At 33.8% G+C, this 13,599-nt stretch overlaps 1 protein-coding gene across 2 annotated transcripts in view; it reads left to right on the forward strand.

Annotated features, from left to right (window-relative positions):
* LOC128988808 (protein scarlet-like) overlaps positions 1-3,600 on the forward strand; it is a 49,600-nt gene extending 46,000 nt beyond the window's left edge. The window contains exons 15-16 of one of the 2 annotated variants that reach the window (XR_008490432.1): positions 476-1,615; positions 2,527-3,598. Coding sequence is in view for 1 of the 2 variants with exons in the window: in XM_054410468.1 (XP_054266443.1) it covers positions 476-657 (182 nt within the window). In the remaining variant the exon portion in view is untranslated. Of the gene's footprint in view, positions 1-475 lie in introns of both variants that reach the window. The other variant, XM_054410468.1, reaches the window with a different exon arrangement.
* Positions 3,601-13,599: the final 9,999 nt, after the last annotated feature.

Raw genomic sequence — 13,599 nt, forward strand, 5'->3', positions numbered from 1 at the left:
CAAACAGCTGATCGTTATTTCATAAAATACAATAGTAAACATTGGGAGAACATTTAACAAAAATCGAACAAAATTGGGTTTTTGATGGTTCGTTATTTTGTTCTCAAAGAAGCAAGGCCATGTTTTTATAGCCAAAGACACTCTCACCAATCCAGTAAATACAGAAAAATGATTAGAACCTTGATCGGTACTCAAGTTTTCTAGGAGTAGGCCGCGTAAAATGACATTTTGGCGTCACAGACGGAATGTCAAAGTGGACAAACAGACAAACAGGCAGACAGACAGACAAAAATTTAGATAAGACTCGTTTCGGCTTTCTTAGGCTATGAAACGTAAAAATAACCAAAAACTGCATGATTATAAGCAATGTACAGACAAAACTGTAATTTTATTTATATAGATTTTTTCTATCTACACTTGCAAAAATAAAAAATAAATTATGTCGAATAATTAGTGTTGTTTTGTTTGCTTGCAGCTTGTTCGGAGAACAAAAATGTTCCTTGTATATCAACTGGTGACGGAGTACTGGAAAACTACGGCTACAGTGCTGCAAACTACAGATTGGACTTGCTAGGTCTGGGGGCTTTGTACTGCGTAGCTCACATAATTGGCTTCCTGGCGTTCAAGAAAAGAAGCAAAAAGCAAGCTGCATATTGAAGACTTCAAGAGTTTAATTAAACCATTTTTAAGAGTACATTTTAACTATAGTTCAATCTCTATCCGTCTCAAAGGGTGCACATGTAACAAAATGAAAATACTCATTGAATGACAGTCTTATGACTAAAGTTTACAATATAGATATTTATAGTTTACTTTTATTTAATTTGTCTGATACCATAATACGTAGATCTAGATACCATAATACAAACAGCTTCCGGTTGACCTTAAAAGCTGTTTAAGTTTTCATCCATGAATTGGTTTCACTGTGTAAGGAGTTTAGAACAGACTATAAAGCATGGCTCACACTAGGGCTGTGAATTGACACATGGCATCAGCTGTGAATTGAAAGAAGCCGCTACTGTCAGCTTAATGTGACCACAAAATTTGCAGCTGACACCGCCAGCCGGTGAGCGTTTGTCAGCGGCTGGCAAAGTCGGACATGTTCAACTTTTGGTAGCGAGGCAGCGGTGACTAGTGGTCACGTGTGCCAGCAGCGACAAAAGATAATTTTCATCTTGGTTTTACACAAAAACACCTGTCTCAATTTTTTCAATTAGAGGTTTAACTAATTGTAGCAATTCTTGGAATGTATGTGGTGACATTCGTAAAACATTTTTGTATGTTTCTGATTCATCTTCTTTTAGTTTTTGCAACCAGCTTGTTTGGACCAATGCCCAAAAAAAAACTTGACATGACATGAGTGGACTGTATTGGGAATTTACTAGTGACTCGAAGGTTTGACATAAAAAATCAATATGTGGTCAATACATTTATTTTACTCTACCTTTTAACATTTGGTTACATGTACATCATTATTCTTACTATGGTACATATTATCTGGCCAGATTAGTATAATGATTTTACCAATTAGTTTTATGTTTGAGGCTTTGGGAAAGGAAAGAGATGGGAAGTGACCATATAGTCTTTAGATTTGTATTTAAATTATATACAACTAGTGTACATGTTGCTCGAACTCGAACAATTGAAAAGTATTACAGGAGTTATTTCAAAACGAATAACAGTCATATTTACAATGAGTTTAAAAGAGTCAACTCAAAGATTGCCGGTGTGTAACCTATAAAGTCAATGGTGTAACTCATGAAGATACTCACGATGTATATAACAGTAATCAACATTTCCTGTAAATATAATATCATATTTCATAGCCTGGTAATGCTTTTTAATGTTTTCTACAAAAATTTACTGACTTATAGCCATATAAGGTTGTCCATGTTTATCTTCGTTATTGATAAACCTAAAGCATTCCGGCCGGTTTTCTCCTTTTCTTCTCAAAATGCCTCGCTGTACAGGCAACACAGGTCATTGATAGAGGGCCAATTATTGAGAACGAAAAGTCGTTTTGGGGTAGTGTTAGGGTGCATTTGTAACCTAATAGTTGAAATTGTCTAGGTCAGGTGCTGACTGTGATGAGTTAAGCATGCACAAATTTAAGTTACAATCATGCTAACACGATCCGACATAGCGACACAAAACAAAGATAAATACACAAATTTAAGATACAGCCATACTAACACGATCCGTCTTGGGGGTTATGTTGACACAAACTCAAATAGTAAATAAATGTACTCAATGCGTTTCATTGAATTGACAAATAAATAACAGCAATTAAATTATTATTATACAGCTGATCAAAGTGTAAGCAATTATGTTCTCCATAAGGATAACATGGGAACTTTAACAGCCACTGGGGCAGAGCCCAAGGGACTTTTTCAAAAATGTAAGGCCAGTTTGCAAATCTACGCGACACGCTCTTTCCAATGAGACGTCAATGGGTAAAATCGGTTAAGAAATGGCGGAGGAGTTCAACCGACAAAGTTTCATGTAGCGTAATAATTATATAGATAGGGAAGAACTCTGGACATGTTGCTTACTTCAATTCATGATTGTAAAAGGAGAAAGTGGATATACCTCCCCCAGATAAAGTAGTTTTAAAAGTCTTCCACTTGATGGAAGCACTAATCGACACACTGAACCACACAAAATAGTTTGCTGATTTTCCACTAGAGTTCAGGAAGAATATGTTTTAAGGATAGCCCAAACAGGCTTGAAGAAGCTCCTAACTGTTCCTTTGTTTGTATCCAAGGTCTGGTCCACTAACGCCTCTTCTTGCAGTTAAACATTTTTAAAAAAAGTTCTTTCTCTTTCACACACATCCTCAATAATCGATTAAGTACTGGTTTATGAGGACCCAAGGACGAAATGGGAACAAGAACTGAGCTTTAAACTAGGGGATTAAAAGCAGTAATTCTTAGCGTAGAAATTACTGAGCTTAAGTGGTCGGGGAAGCAGGTTATTGATTTCTCAAATTTATTCCAAAACTATGCGTGCTTATGGGACGTTTCTTCAAAGAAGTAGGAACGTGAGTTTTAGGAACGTCAAAGAAGCAGCTTACTGTAAATTGTTGCAAAACCTCACAGCTTTTCATTCTCACACATCCTCAATAATCACTTAAGTATTCGTTACGAGGTCCCAAGACGCTGATCACTAGCAGCTGACAATCTACCTACTGCGACCCATGCAAAAGCCGCTGCTTGGTGGTGCTGGTGCCAGTCGCTGATCACAAGCAGCTGGCGAGCAGCCTAGTGTGACCCGTGCTTATGGAGGGTATCAGCTACTTAATAACATGAGAGCGAATAATGTGTAAGTCTATTCTACATTGGCACTTTGCAGGGGAAAAACATTTCATACATGCCTCGTTAGTGCATGAATGGACTATTCCCTAATACAGCAAGGTGTTGCTGATGAATGCTACATTGCTATGGTTTGTGATTGCTAGTTTTCCTTTTAGCGAATTTCCCATATAGGGAATAAGCTATTACCGTAGTACTCATGGTAAGACCTGGACGCGGGACCGATTTTTTTTTTCGATTTGAGGTCCCTAGAGGCCAAAAACACCATCCGTTCAAATTCATATATATATATATATATATATATATATATATTTATATATTTATATATTTATATATATATATATATATGTGTCCGTCAGCACGATAACTCGAGCAAAAATGATCCGATTTTGATGAAATTTGGTACAAACGTGTAAAAGTACGTTTATTCAAACGAGTTCGCGATCCAGCATGATCGGACCATGGGAACGGGGGTTTACGGGGGGTTTTATGGGGTAAAAATAGGTTTTTCCCATTTTTGACCCAAAAAACATAAGATTTAGCAATTTCTTTCCAAACCATTTTGTAGAGCTTAAAAAAACAAATAATTTAGTATATTGAAGCGTTACTATGCGCCTAATGGTTACGGAGAAAATTCAAAAAAATTGTAAATTTAAAATTCCCATGTTATTCTTATGGAGAATAAGTAAACTGTTGTAGCTTGCTTGTTTGTGAACATATTTTGATCAAATTTGGAAAATGTTTTTATTTCTTACTAACTATTCACATTTTACAAAAAAAAACACTAAACAGTTTTACCCTCCCTGATGCAGCAAACCTAAGTACTTGTTAAACTAATTCTATTTAAATCAAGAATAAATGTTATATTTTTAAGTAGACATTTCAGTGTAAATCCAATCAGTCAAATGGAAATTCGCTTAGTCTGCAGGTTTGCTGCAGCGGGGGTATTTATGAGTTTGCTATATTTTATTTACCAACTTATTACCAGTATTTCTGATAGCTTACAAACCTGCACTATAGATTATAAGTTAGAAGGGATCCAAAAAGTTTCTCTTATTTTAGCGAATTTCCCATATAGGGAATAAGCTATTACCGTAGTACTCATGGTAAGACCTGGACGCGGGACCGATTTTTTTTTTCGTTTTGAGGTCCCTAGAGGCCAAAAACACCATCCGTTCAAATTCATATATATATATATATATATATATTTATATATTTATATATTTATATATATATATATATATATATGTGTCCGTCAGCACGATAACTCGAGCAAAAATGATCCGATTTTGATGAAATTTGGTACAAACGTGTAAACGTACGTTTATTCGAACGAGTTCGCGATCCAGCATGATCGGACTATGGGAACGGGGGTTTACGGGGGGTTTTATGGGGTAAAAATAGGTTTTTCCCATTTTTGACCCAAAAAACATAAAATTTAGCAATTTCTTTCCAAACCATTTTGTAGAGCTTCAAAAAACAAATAATTTAGTATATTGAAGCGTTATTATGCGCCTAATGGTTACGGAGAAAATTCCAAAAAATTGTAAATTAAAAATTCTCATGTTATTCTTATGGAGAATAAGTAAACTGTTGTAGTTTGCTTGTTTGTGAACATATTTTGATCAAATTTGGAAAATGTTTTTATTTCTTACTAACAATTCACATTTTACAAAAAAAAAACAGTTTTACCCTCCCTGATGCAGCAAACCTAAGTACTTGTTAAACTAATTCTATTTAAATCAAGAATAAATGTTATATTTTTAAGTAGACATTTCAGTGTAAATCCAATCAGTCAAATGGAAATTCGCTTAGTCTGCAGGTTTGCTGCGGCGGGGGTATTCTTATAGGCTAACAATTAATTTTGAAGAATTTCATTGACTTCATAGGCTACCTTTAGTCTCAACATGGTGCAACTAAGACAAGGTTTATTTTCCATATATTTTATTTTTGATCTTTTACAAAACCTAAACTGATTTATTGTTATGTGTAGAGTGATATGAATGTATCTTTTACATGAGTGAATTGTCATTCATATTTATTATTATATGTATATATATAGATTTGATAGTTTATATTTTTATACTTGATTTTTGTATAGATATAAATTTTTACCACGGTAATATGTACTTTTTTAGTATTACTTTTATTAATAAAATGCTATGAGCTTGATAAACTGTTGCCTTTTTATATACACGTATGGTTCTTAAAAAAATTAAGTTTCTTTCTAAATACACAAGTGCCTGTTTTTAACACGTTGAGTTCTAATAGTTATGAGTATTGCGACCCTAAAATGCAAAAAAATTATAATGTGATAACTAACTCAAAAATGATGTAAGGGTATCCAAATGATAAATCTAGTGTCTCAGTGTCCATTTTGGCTAAAATTGGTAACGTCACTTCCAGGGTGGGAATTCCCGTCCTTAGGTACTGATGCCTGTCCTTGTGCAACCCCTAACTATTTTTCAGCCCCACACGCTTAGGCATACAGTAAATCATATTTTATATTCAATAGTTCTTGTAAAATCAAGATTTGTATAAAAAATATGTTTTAATCAATCCTTACTGAAAGTAACTATTTTCGATAACAGCTGATATAAAAGAAAGTAGTTTCCCAAGCTCTAATTTAGAGCGAGGGAAAAACGATCAGCTGATCTTTTGAGATTTTACCTCGCTCTCAATTAGTTCTCCACTATTTATCCACTACGCGCTAGTGTTTTTTTAGGTTTGTTTTAATGATTTAAATCAGCTGTTTTTATTGTTGCACAATCTATATCTATACAGAAACAGGCATTAGTTTTTTTTTGTTGTGTTTGAAATTGCTCAAAGTATGTCTAACAGTACTGACAATTTGATAAAAACAGCCTCCGAGGTAACTAATCACCTTCCACCAGATAAAATATAAGAACAGGATTACAGAAAGCTTAGAAACTGGTACAAATTACAAAAGTCAATTGAAGTACGGTAAGTGACGAAGTATTTATTAATATATTTATCCAAACAATCTACAGCTATGTACGTTGTGAAGTATATTTTCAATGTTAAAGTGTGGTCTATAACTATTTTAATACTACTGAGATATGTTGTTCTGTGTGTATATTTTTGTGTCCTGACGAAAAGTATCGTTCATAACTCGTACCGAAAGCTATTTTCCGACACTTGCTCCATTATTCCTGTCCTCGGCTTCGCGTCGTACGTGAAAATAAGTCTCACATGCGAGGCAAAGCCGAGCATGTGAAATTTGGATTTCCTGTGTTCGGATGTGCCTCACACATGAAACTTGAGCGTGCGTCGGAAAATACCACTTTTGGTCCTAGTACTGAAATATACTATTCCAACCCCCCCCCCCCCCCCCCATGCCATTATAGTCTTTTAGGGCCGGTTTCGGAGCTCGGGACTAACACAAAATGAAGTATAGTTACACATATACCACAGATTTTAGAATACAAAAAGCAACGGTGTACAATTTAGTTATTTATGATATTCTTTAGTTTAGTTTAAGCATAGGTATAACAACACACAGTAATTACTAAATTTACGTAAATATTTAAAACAATCAATGTGAAGTGCAATTAATTTTTCATTATTAAGAGTTGCTTTAGGAGTTACTTTTAGGATTACTGAATGCAGGTATTTAAACCATTATAAAAATTAATTTTTGTTAAATTAATCCATTACATGTTAAGCAGTTCCAATAATTGATAACAAATAGCCTCCAAATTCATACAAAACATCTATACATTGTAATTTTAATACTGTTTCCATGAAAATATACCAATAACATTATTTTCATAACTTAAAAAAACAAAAGCAGAGCCTGAGTTGATATACAGCAAAGGTTATAGAATATTTTTTAATACTGTATCTTGTACATATTGTAGATATCTGTACTTATCTACTAACTATTGACATAGTTTTAGAATAAAAAATCTATGATTAAGTTTTAGATTAAATAAACCTACCAAATAGTAGTGTAAAATATTATTATTAACTTATATTAAATTTCTTTGGATGAGCTATCTGTAATTGTGGAATATACAATTTGGCGTTTCTTCTTGTTTACATTGAAATGTCAAAGAAAACTGTAAACATTGTGAGTGTTCTCTTAGCTAGCAGCCATGGAGACCAATCAATATTTACTTTTAAAATCCTCACCTCAGAACTTTTAAAGCCAAAGGGGCAAATCCCATGGTCAGTATCGAAGTGCAAATAGTTCTATTACCATTCTTGGTATGGTAGCTATATTTTTGTAAAATTTAAGCCCAGTCAGTTCAGTAGTTTTTGGGCCTATTAGTGATACATACAGTGTAACTCATTGATGTAACTTTGGAGGTGATTGTTGATGTGTTAGAAGTTAATTGACTCGCTTGGCTATTGAATGAGGGCCGGAAATGAGAATAAAACAAGAGTTACTAAATTAATTTACAATTTAATAAAAAAAGGAAAAGATAAACCCAATCAAACAAATACAATAATAATAGGCCTATATAAGCTGAACACAATTTAAAACAAGGGGAAATGAACCTGCACAGTGAATAATCAAATTAAAAAGGTAAATAAAACTTTATATTAACAAATAAATTGGTAATTGTAGTTTAATATAATTAAAAATGTAAAACAAAATAATAAAATATTAATTGTTGTTTAAATTTAAAAATTAAATTGATTAAATAAAAAAAAAAAATTTAACTTCTAGAACCTTAAATTATTTATCCCTGAGTAAGCGAGCGGGAGTTAAATTTTTAGTTTAAATTACAAAATACTTTATGGGTTTTTTTGCACTGCACACTTCACTGAAGAATTTTAATCTGCTTTTAAAGGCAACAGGCCATTTTAAAAACAACACTATACCCACGAATCACTAACGACCAAAAACTTCAACTCCCGACTGCGGTGACCGGACCGAAGACTTCCTGGAGACTGTCCACTGTTGGTCTTTATGGAATTGACGTCTTCCTATCCGCCTATAGAGACAGCCAATCTGAGGGTGTGATCGTTGGATAATCCTCTCTCATTGGTTGAGACAATCCACATGGACTTGATGTGGCAATCTCAAAAGGTTTACAGCTTGCAGATTGTCTTCTGTCTATCTCCACGATGGATGCATCGATAGCTGAATGTTACACCACCGTGGGACAGGAAATGTATAGACGGACGGAAAGATATGGATGGGATTTATAAGATCCGTGGAAGTACATGATGTGGTTACAGACACTATTAGATTTTTATATAATACTGTAGTATAGAAGTTAGAAGTATAGGTATACAAGCTGCTATACCCGAGCTTTGCAACGGGAAGAGAATGTGACCTAGAGAGCTATTAAAGTAATTCTGATATGTGATTTAAAATACGGCAACTCTGTGATTTAGTTTGAAAATATAAATTGATTTTTAAAGTGTAAACCTACTTACTTTCAACCCCTACTTTTTATGTTAATAGATCCAAAAGACTATAACAACATACCTTAGTGTAGCAATAACATGAATTGCTTCATATTGATGCTTCACGAATGACATGTTTTAGCATAATGTATTCTTCAACTTTAGTCAAGCCTCTTTACATGTAGCTTACTATATAAATTACAAAATGAAACTTTGAGCAATACTTTACAAAACGTATACAACCTTTCTTTAAAACCAAACATAACCTTCCTTAATCTACATAAAGCGTCACTAACATCTTTTTCGAGTAAATAAACAAACACCACTTCATTGTACTGACCAGCTGTTTCATTAACTGAATTAAATTAAATCATGTAAACTTTGGAAGCATGCCAGGCGTAGCACTTTGGAAATCAGCCTGTGGGGCAGAGCCCTTAGGAATAACCTTACATTTTTATTGTTAAGGTTTTTGTTACTCGCTCTACCTCAATTGAGAAAAAACGCAAATGGATTACTTACTTCTTTCTATCATAACAGCAAGGTTACATTGCCAGTTCCACAAGGAAACTTATAAAAATATTATTGCACTGGATGTCACAAAAAATCAAGACATTTCAAGTAAAAAATACCCCCGCCGCAGCAAACCTGCCGACTAAGCGAATTTCCATTTGTCTGAATTGATTTTCAGTTAAATATATTTTAATAACATTAGGTTTAACGAGTACCTAGGTTTGCTGCTACAAGGAAACTAATAAAGTGTGTTTTTTGAGTAAAATATTGATAGCTAAGTACAAAATAAATAAATTTGCCAAGTTTGATCAAAATATATCCATAAACAAGCAAACTACAACATTTGACAATATTCTCCATAAGAATAACATGGGAATTTGAAATTTACAATTTTTTTAATTTTCTCCGTTACTAATAATTGAGCAAAAATACTTTTTATATACTAAATTATTTGTTTTTTTAAGCTCTTTAAAAAGGTCTAAAGAGAAATCGGGAAATTTTGTGTTTTGAGGGTCAAAAGTGAGAAAAACCAATTTTTACCCCATAAAACCCCCCGTAAAGCCCCGTTCCCATGGTCCGATCGTGCTGGTTCGCGAACTCATTCAAGTTTATCCCGCTTTACACCTTTAAACCAAATTTCATCAAAATCGGACAAAAATTACTCAAGTTATCGCGTTCACGGACGTATATATATATATAAGTCTATATATATATATATATACATATATAAAAATTTGAACGAATAGTGTTTTTGGCCTCTGGGGACATCAAAATGAAAAAGTAAATCGGTCCCGGCTCTAGGTCTTACCGTGCCACCTTTGGTAATAGCTACTTCCCTATAGGGAAATTCGCTAAAAGAAGTTTTAACAACTCATTTCATTTGCTATGGTAAGTGTTAGTCGCAATATTAGACCAAAAAAAGAGAAGGGCTTTATATACTTGCATTCAACGGTCTCGTTCATTACAGAATTAGAATAAAACCCACCGAATCACAGTCGCTACGGTCAAGTTTTTTTTTTCTGATTCAGGAGAGGCAAATAATATACACTGTTCATTAAGAGAAAATGAAAATTGTTATCCAAATCTTATACAAGAGTTATTTAACCTATTTCGACGAATAAATCCATACTTTCAAGCTTTCAAAACGTTGGGAAAGGTATAAAGAGAAACTCTACTGAACAATGTGAGAATGTGCTGATGCTGAGCATATGCTCTGACTGACATACAACACATTAAAATTATGTTATAATTGACCAACTTTCGAAGGTGTTGCTGCTAAGATATTCAAAGCAGAAGATGGCTGACCAGTTGGTAACCCAAAGTTTGTTGTATACCTCAACAATGGTACCCCACTTTTCAGGATTCCCCTATGGAAAAAATCCTTCAATGATCGAGGGATATCATAGAAATAAAATGACCCAACTTGAATTTACTTCACACAGATTATCAGTGAGGCAATAATTTTTCAGTTTTCCCTCCTGAAAAAAACTTTGTTGCAGCTTATTTTAGACATGTTCACTCGAATTGAAGGAGAGCGTTTAACACTCATTAGAAGTAATCATGTAACAAACTGAGGGCAGAAATTTATGTGAACGTTCCCAATGCAATTATTCTAATTTAAGCACAAGGTTCTCCTCGACATTATGTTTAATACTATGCGGCTCATCGAGCCGCACGGGTTCCCTAGTGTATATATATATTTTATTAACGGGGAGAGGGAATTAATAGCTCCGTACCAGTTTGGGTTCAGGGTGAGTTTGTCTACTACCGATGCTTAAGTCAAATTCACTTCCAAAATAATTTCAAATCTGGAAAATGGTGAACCGGCAGTTGGTTTTTTTGTGACTTGTCGAAAGCATTCAATCTGGTTGACCATGATATTCTTTGTCACAAACTTGAAGGTTTTGGTATACGTGGAATTCCTCTTCTTCAATGTTTCAGGTCATATTTAGTTGGTCGTAAGAAATACGTTGAGGTTGGCCTGTTCCGATCTCACCGAAGTGAGATATGGTGTCCCTCAAGGCTCTATCCTTGGACCTCTGCTTTTTATTCTTTATATAAATGACGTCGGTACCTATGTTTTTCCCAACTCCTTAACGCTGTATGCAGATGATACCACCATGCTTTTTAAGGACTCGTCTGAAGTTGTTCAAGAGAACATGTCTTCAACAATTACAAATTTTGATAGCTGGCTTTTTAATAATAATCTTCTTTTAAATCAGAATAAAACTAATTAATTATGACCAATTTCATTTCTAACAAGAAGCAAAAATCCACAGCATCTTAAACTACCACAATCATTAAAAGAACTTTCTGAAAAGTCTTTAGGTGTTGTAATGGATTCTCAGCTGATGTGGCAATCACATATTTCAGATCTTTATGGTCATTTGAGCAAGGTGAGCTTTGCCTTGAGAACATTGGTTTCTTTGCTTGATCAGAGGGACCTTATCAATGTCTACCATGGATGCTTTCAGTCTGTTATATCATATGGTATAGAGGTTTGGGGAGGTTCCACACATGCAGACAACGGATTTACGGAACAGAAACGAGCCGTACATATTTTATCTGGTCTCTCATCCTCACACTCTTGTAGGGGAGTTTTTCGAAATCTTAATATACTCACACTTTATTCTCTATATGTTTTTAAAGTGGTTCTTTTCATAAAGAATAAAATTGGGTCTCTTCCTGCTGTTGGAGATAGACATAGGTATCCCACCAGACATGGCTCAGATCTTCTTCTTCCACAAATCCGCCTGTCCCTGTCTGAAAGAGAAACTTTTACAGCGGGTATAAAGATGTTTAACCGTCTTCCAACCGGTATAAAAGAATGTTATGGCGGAAGAAAGTTTAAAAAATGTTTGGAATCCTACCTTGTACAAAAAGAACCGCACACTTTTATAGAATTATTTATGTCTGGCTGATTTGTATTTTTATTTTTTATATATTGTTTAAATGTTTATATTATTTATTAAATGTTATAACTGTAGTTATTATAGACAACTGAGATGAATAATTGTAAAGAATTGTACCTATTCAGAAAATAAATGACTTATGACTTAAGCAGGAAACCCACTGGTCCGACACGACACCTTCCGTCAAGTCTCCGACACCTTCCGACAAAATTACTTTGCATGACTTTAAATGGACTGTAACCCACTAGTCCAACACGATACATTCTGATCCGACACTTCACGACAACATTGCTCTCTGGGGCATTCTTGTCGGATCGGATCCGTCATTTCTCCACTCTGCGTGCACCAGGCCTAGATTTAGTCACTGTCTAGCTTTGTGTGTGATCATAATATGTGGAACAGATATGGAACATGTGATCACAAGTGTGTGATGTTTTTGTACAATTATTTTCATTTCATTTTCATTTTTATTAAACGGCAAACACCATTTTACAAGTGGGTTTAACAAGATTACATTATACATTGTGCATTATACATACATACCAAAGACAGAGCCATTTGAAAATGAGCGAAAAACAGTTTCCAGCTTAAACACAAAATCAATAAGACAATCGATAGAAAAATCAACAATAAATAACAATAAAAATAAATAACAATATAATAAATAACAATATAATACATAACAATATAAATAAATAACAATCCCGTTATATTACAAATTATTATATTACAAGATATTAATATTCGAGAAGATAATCAATCAACAATAGAAATAACACAAATAATTGAAAGGAATATATCATTAAAAACTATAGAAAACAACAAGGAGTAACAACAATTGATAAAGATTTAAAAAAATTTAACAGGGATTAAAATATTAAGAATGAAAACGATACAGTGATAAATCTCAGACAAAAAGAAAAACTTGAATTGACAGAATAATATTGCTTGGCAGTTGGCACTTCCTCTCACTGATTGTGTGGCCCTTTAGAGGCACCACCAAAAACACACTCACTTCACTGCACATGTGGCACTTACGCACATGTGGTTATTGGTTACGGAGAAAATTAAAAAAATTGTTATTTTAAAATTCCCATCTTATTCTTATGGATAATATTGTAAAATAATGTAGTTTGCTTTCTGATGGATATATTTTTATCAAACTTGGTAAATTTATTCATTTTATTCTAAGTTGTAAATATTTTACTAAAAAAAACACACTTTTTTACCCTCCCTGTAGCAGCAAGCCTACGTACTCATAAAAACTGATGTAATATATGTAATGTAATACATTTAATTGAAAATCAATTCAGGCAAATATAAATTTGCTTAGTCGGCAGGTTTGCTGTGGGGGGGGTATTATTGTTAATGTTTTGTATTGTACTTTTTGCTTATTTCCCTGTAGTAAAGTAATTGCAACCGGAATTATCAAGGTGGGTCTAAGTATATTAACAGTTTCAAATCAATGAAAAGAAATGGTATTA

Source organism: Macrosteles quadrilineatus, unplaced genomic scaffold, assembly GCF_028750875.1.
Source record: "Macrosteles quadrilineatus isolate MER2022 unplaced genomic scaffold, UCM_ALF_1.0 Scaffold_3__2_contigs__length_128488019, whole genome shotgun sequence".
Lineage (NCBI taxonomy): Eukaryota > Metazoa > Arthropoda > Insecta > Hemiptera > Cicadellidae > Macrosteles > Macrosteles quadrilineatus.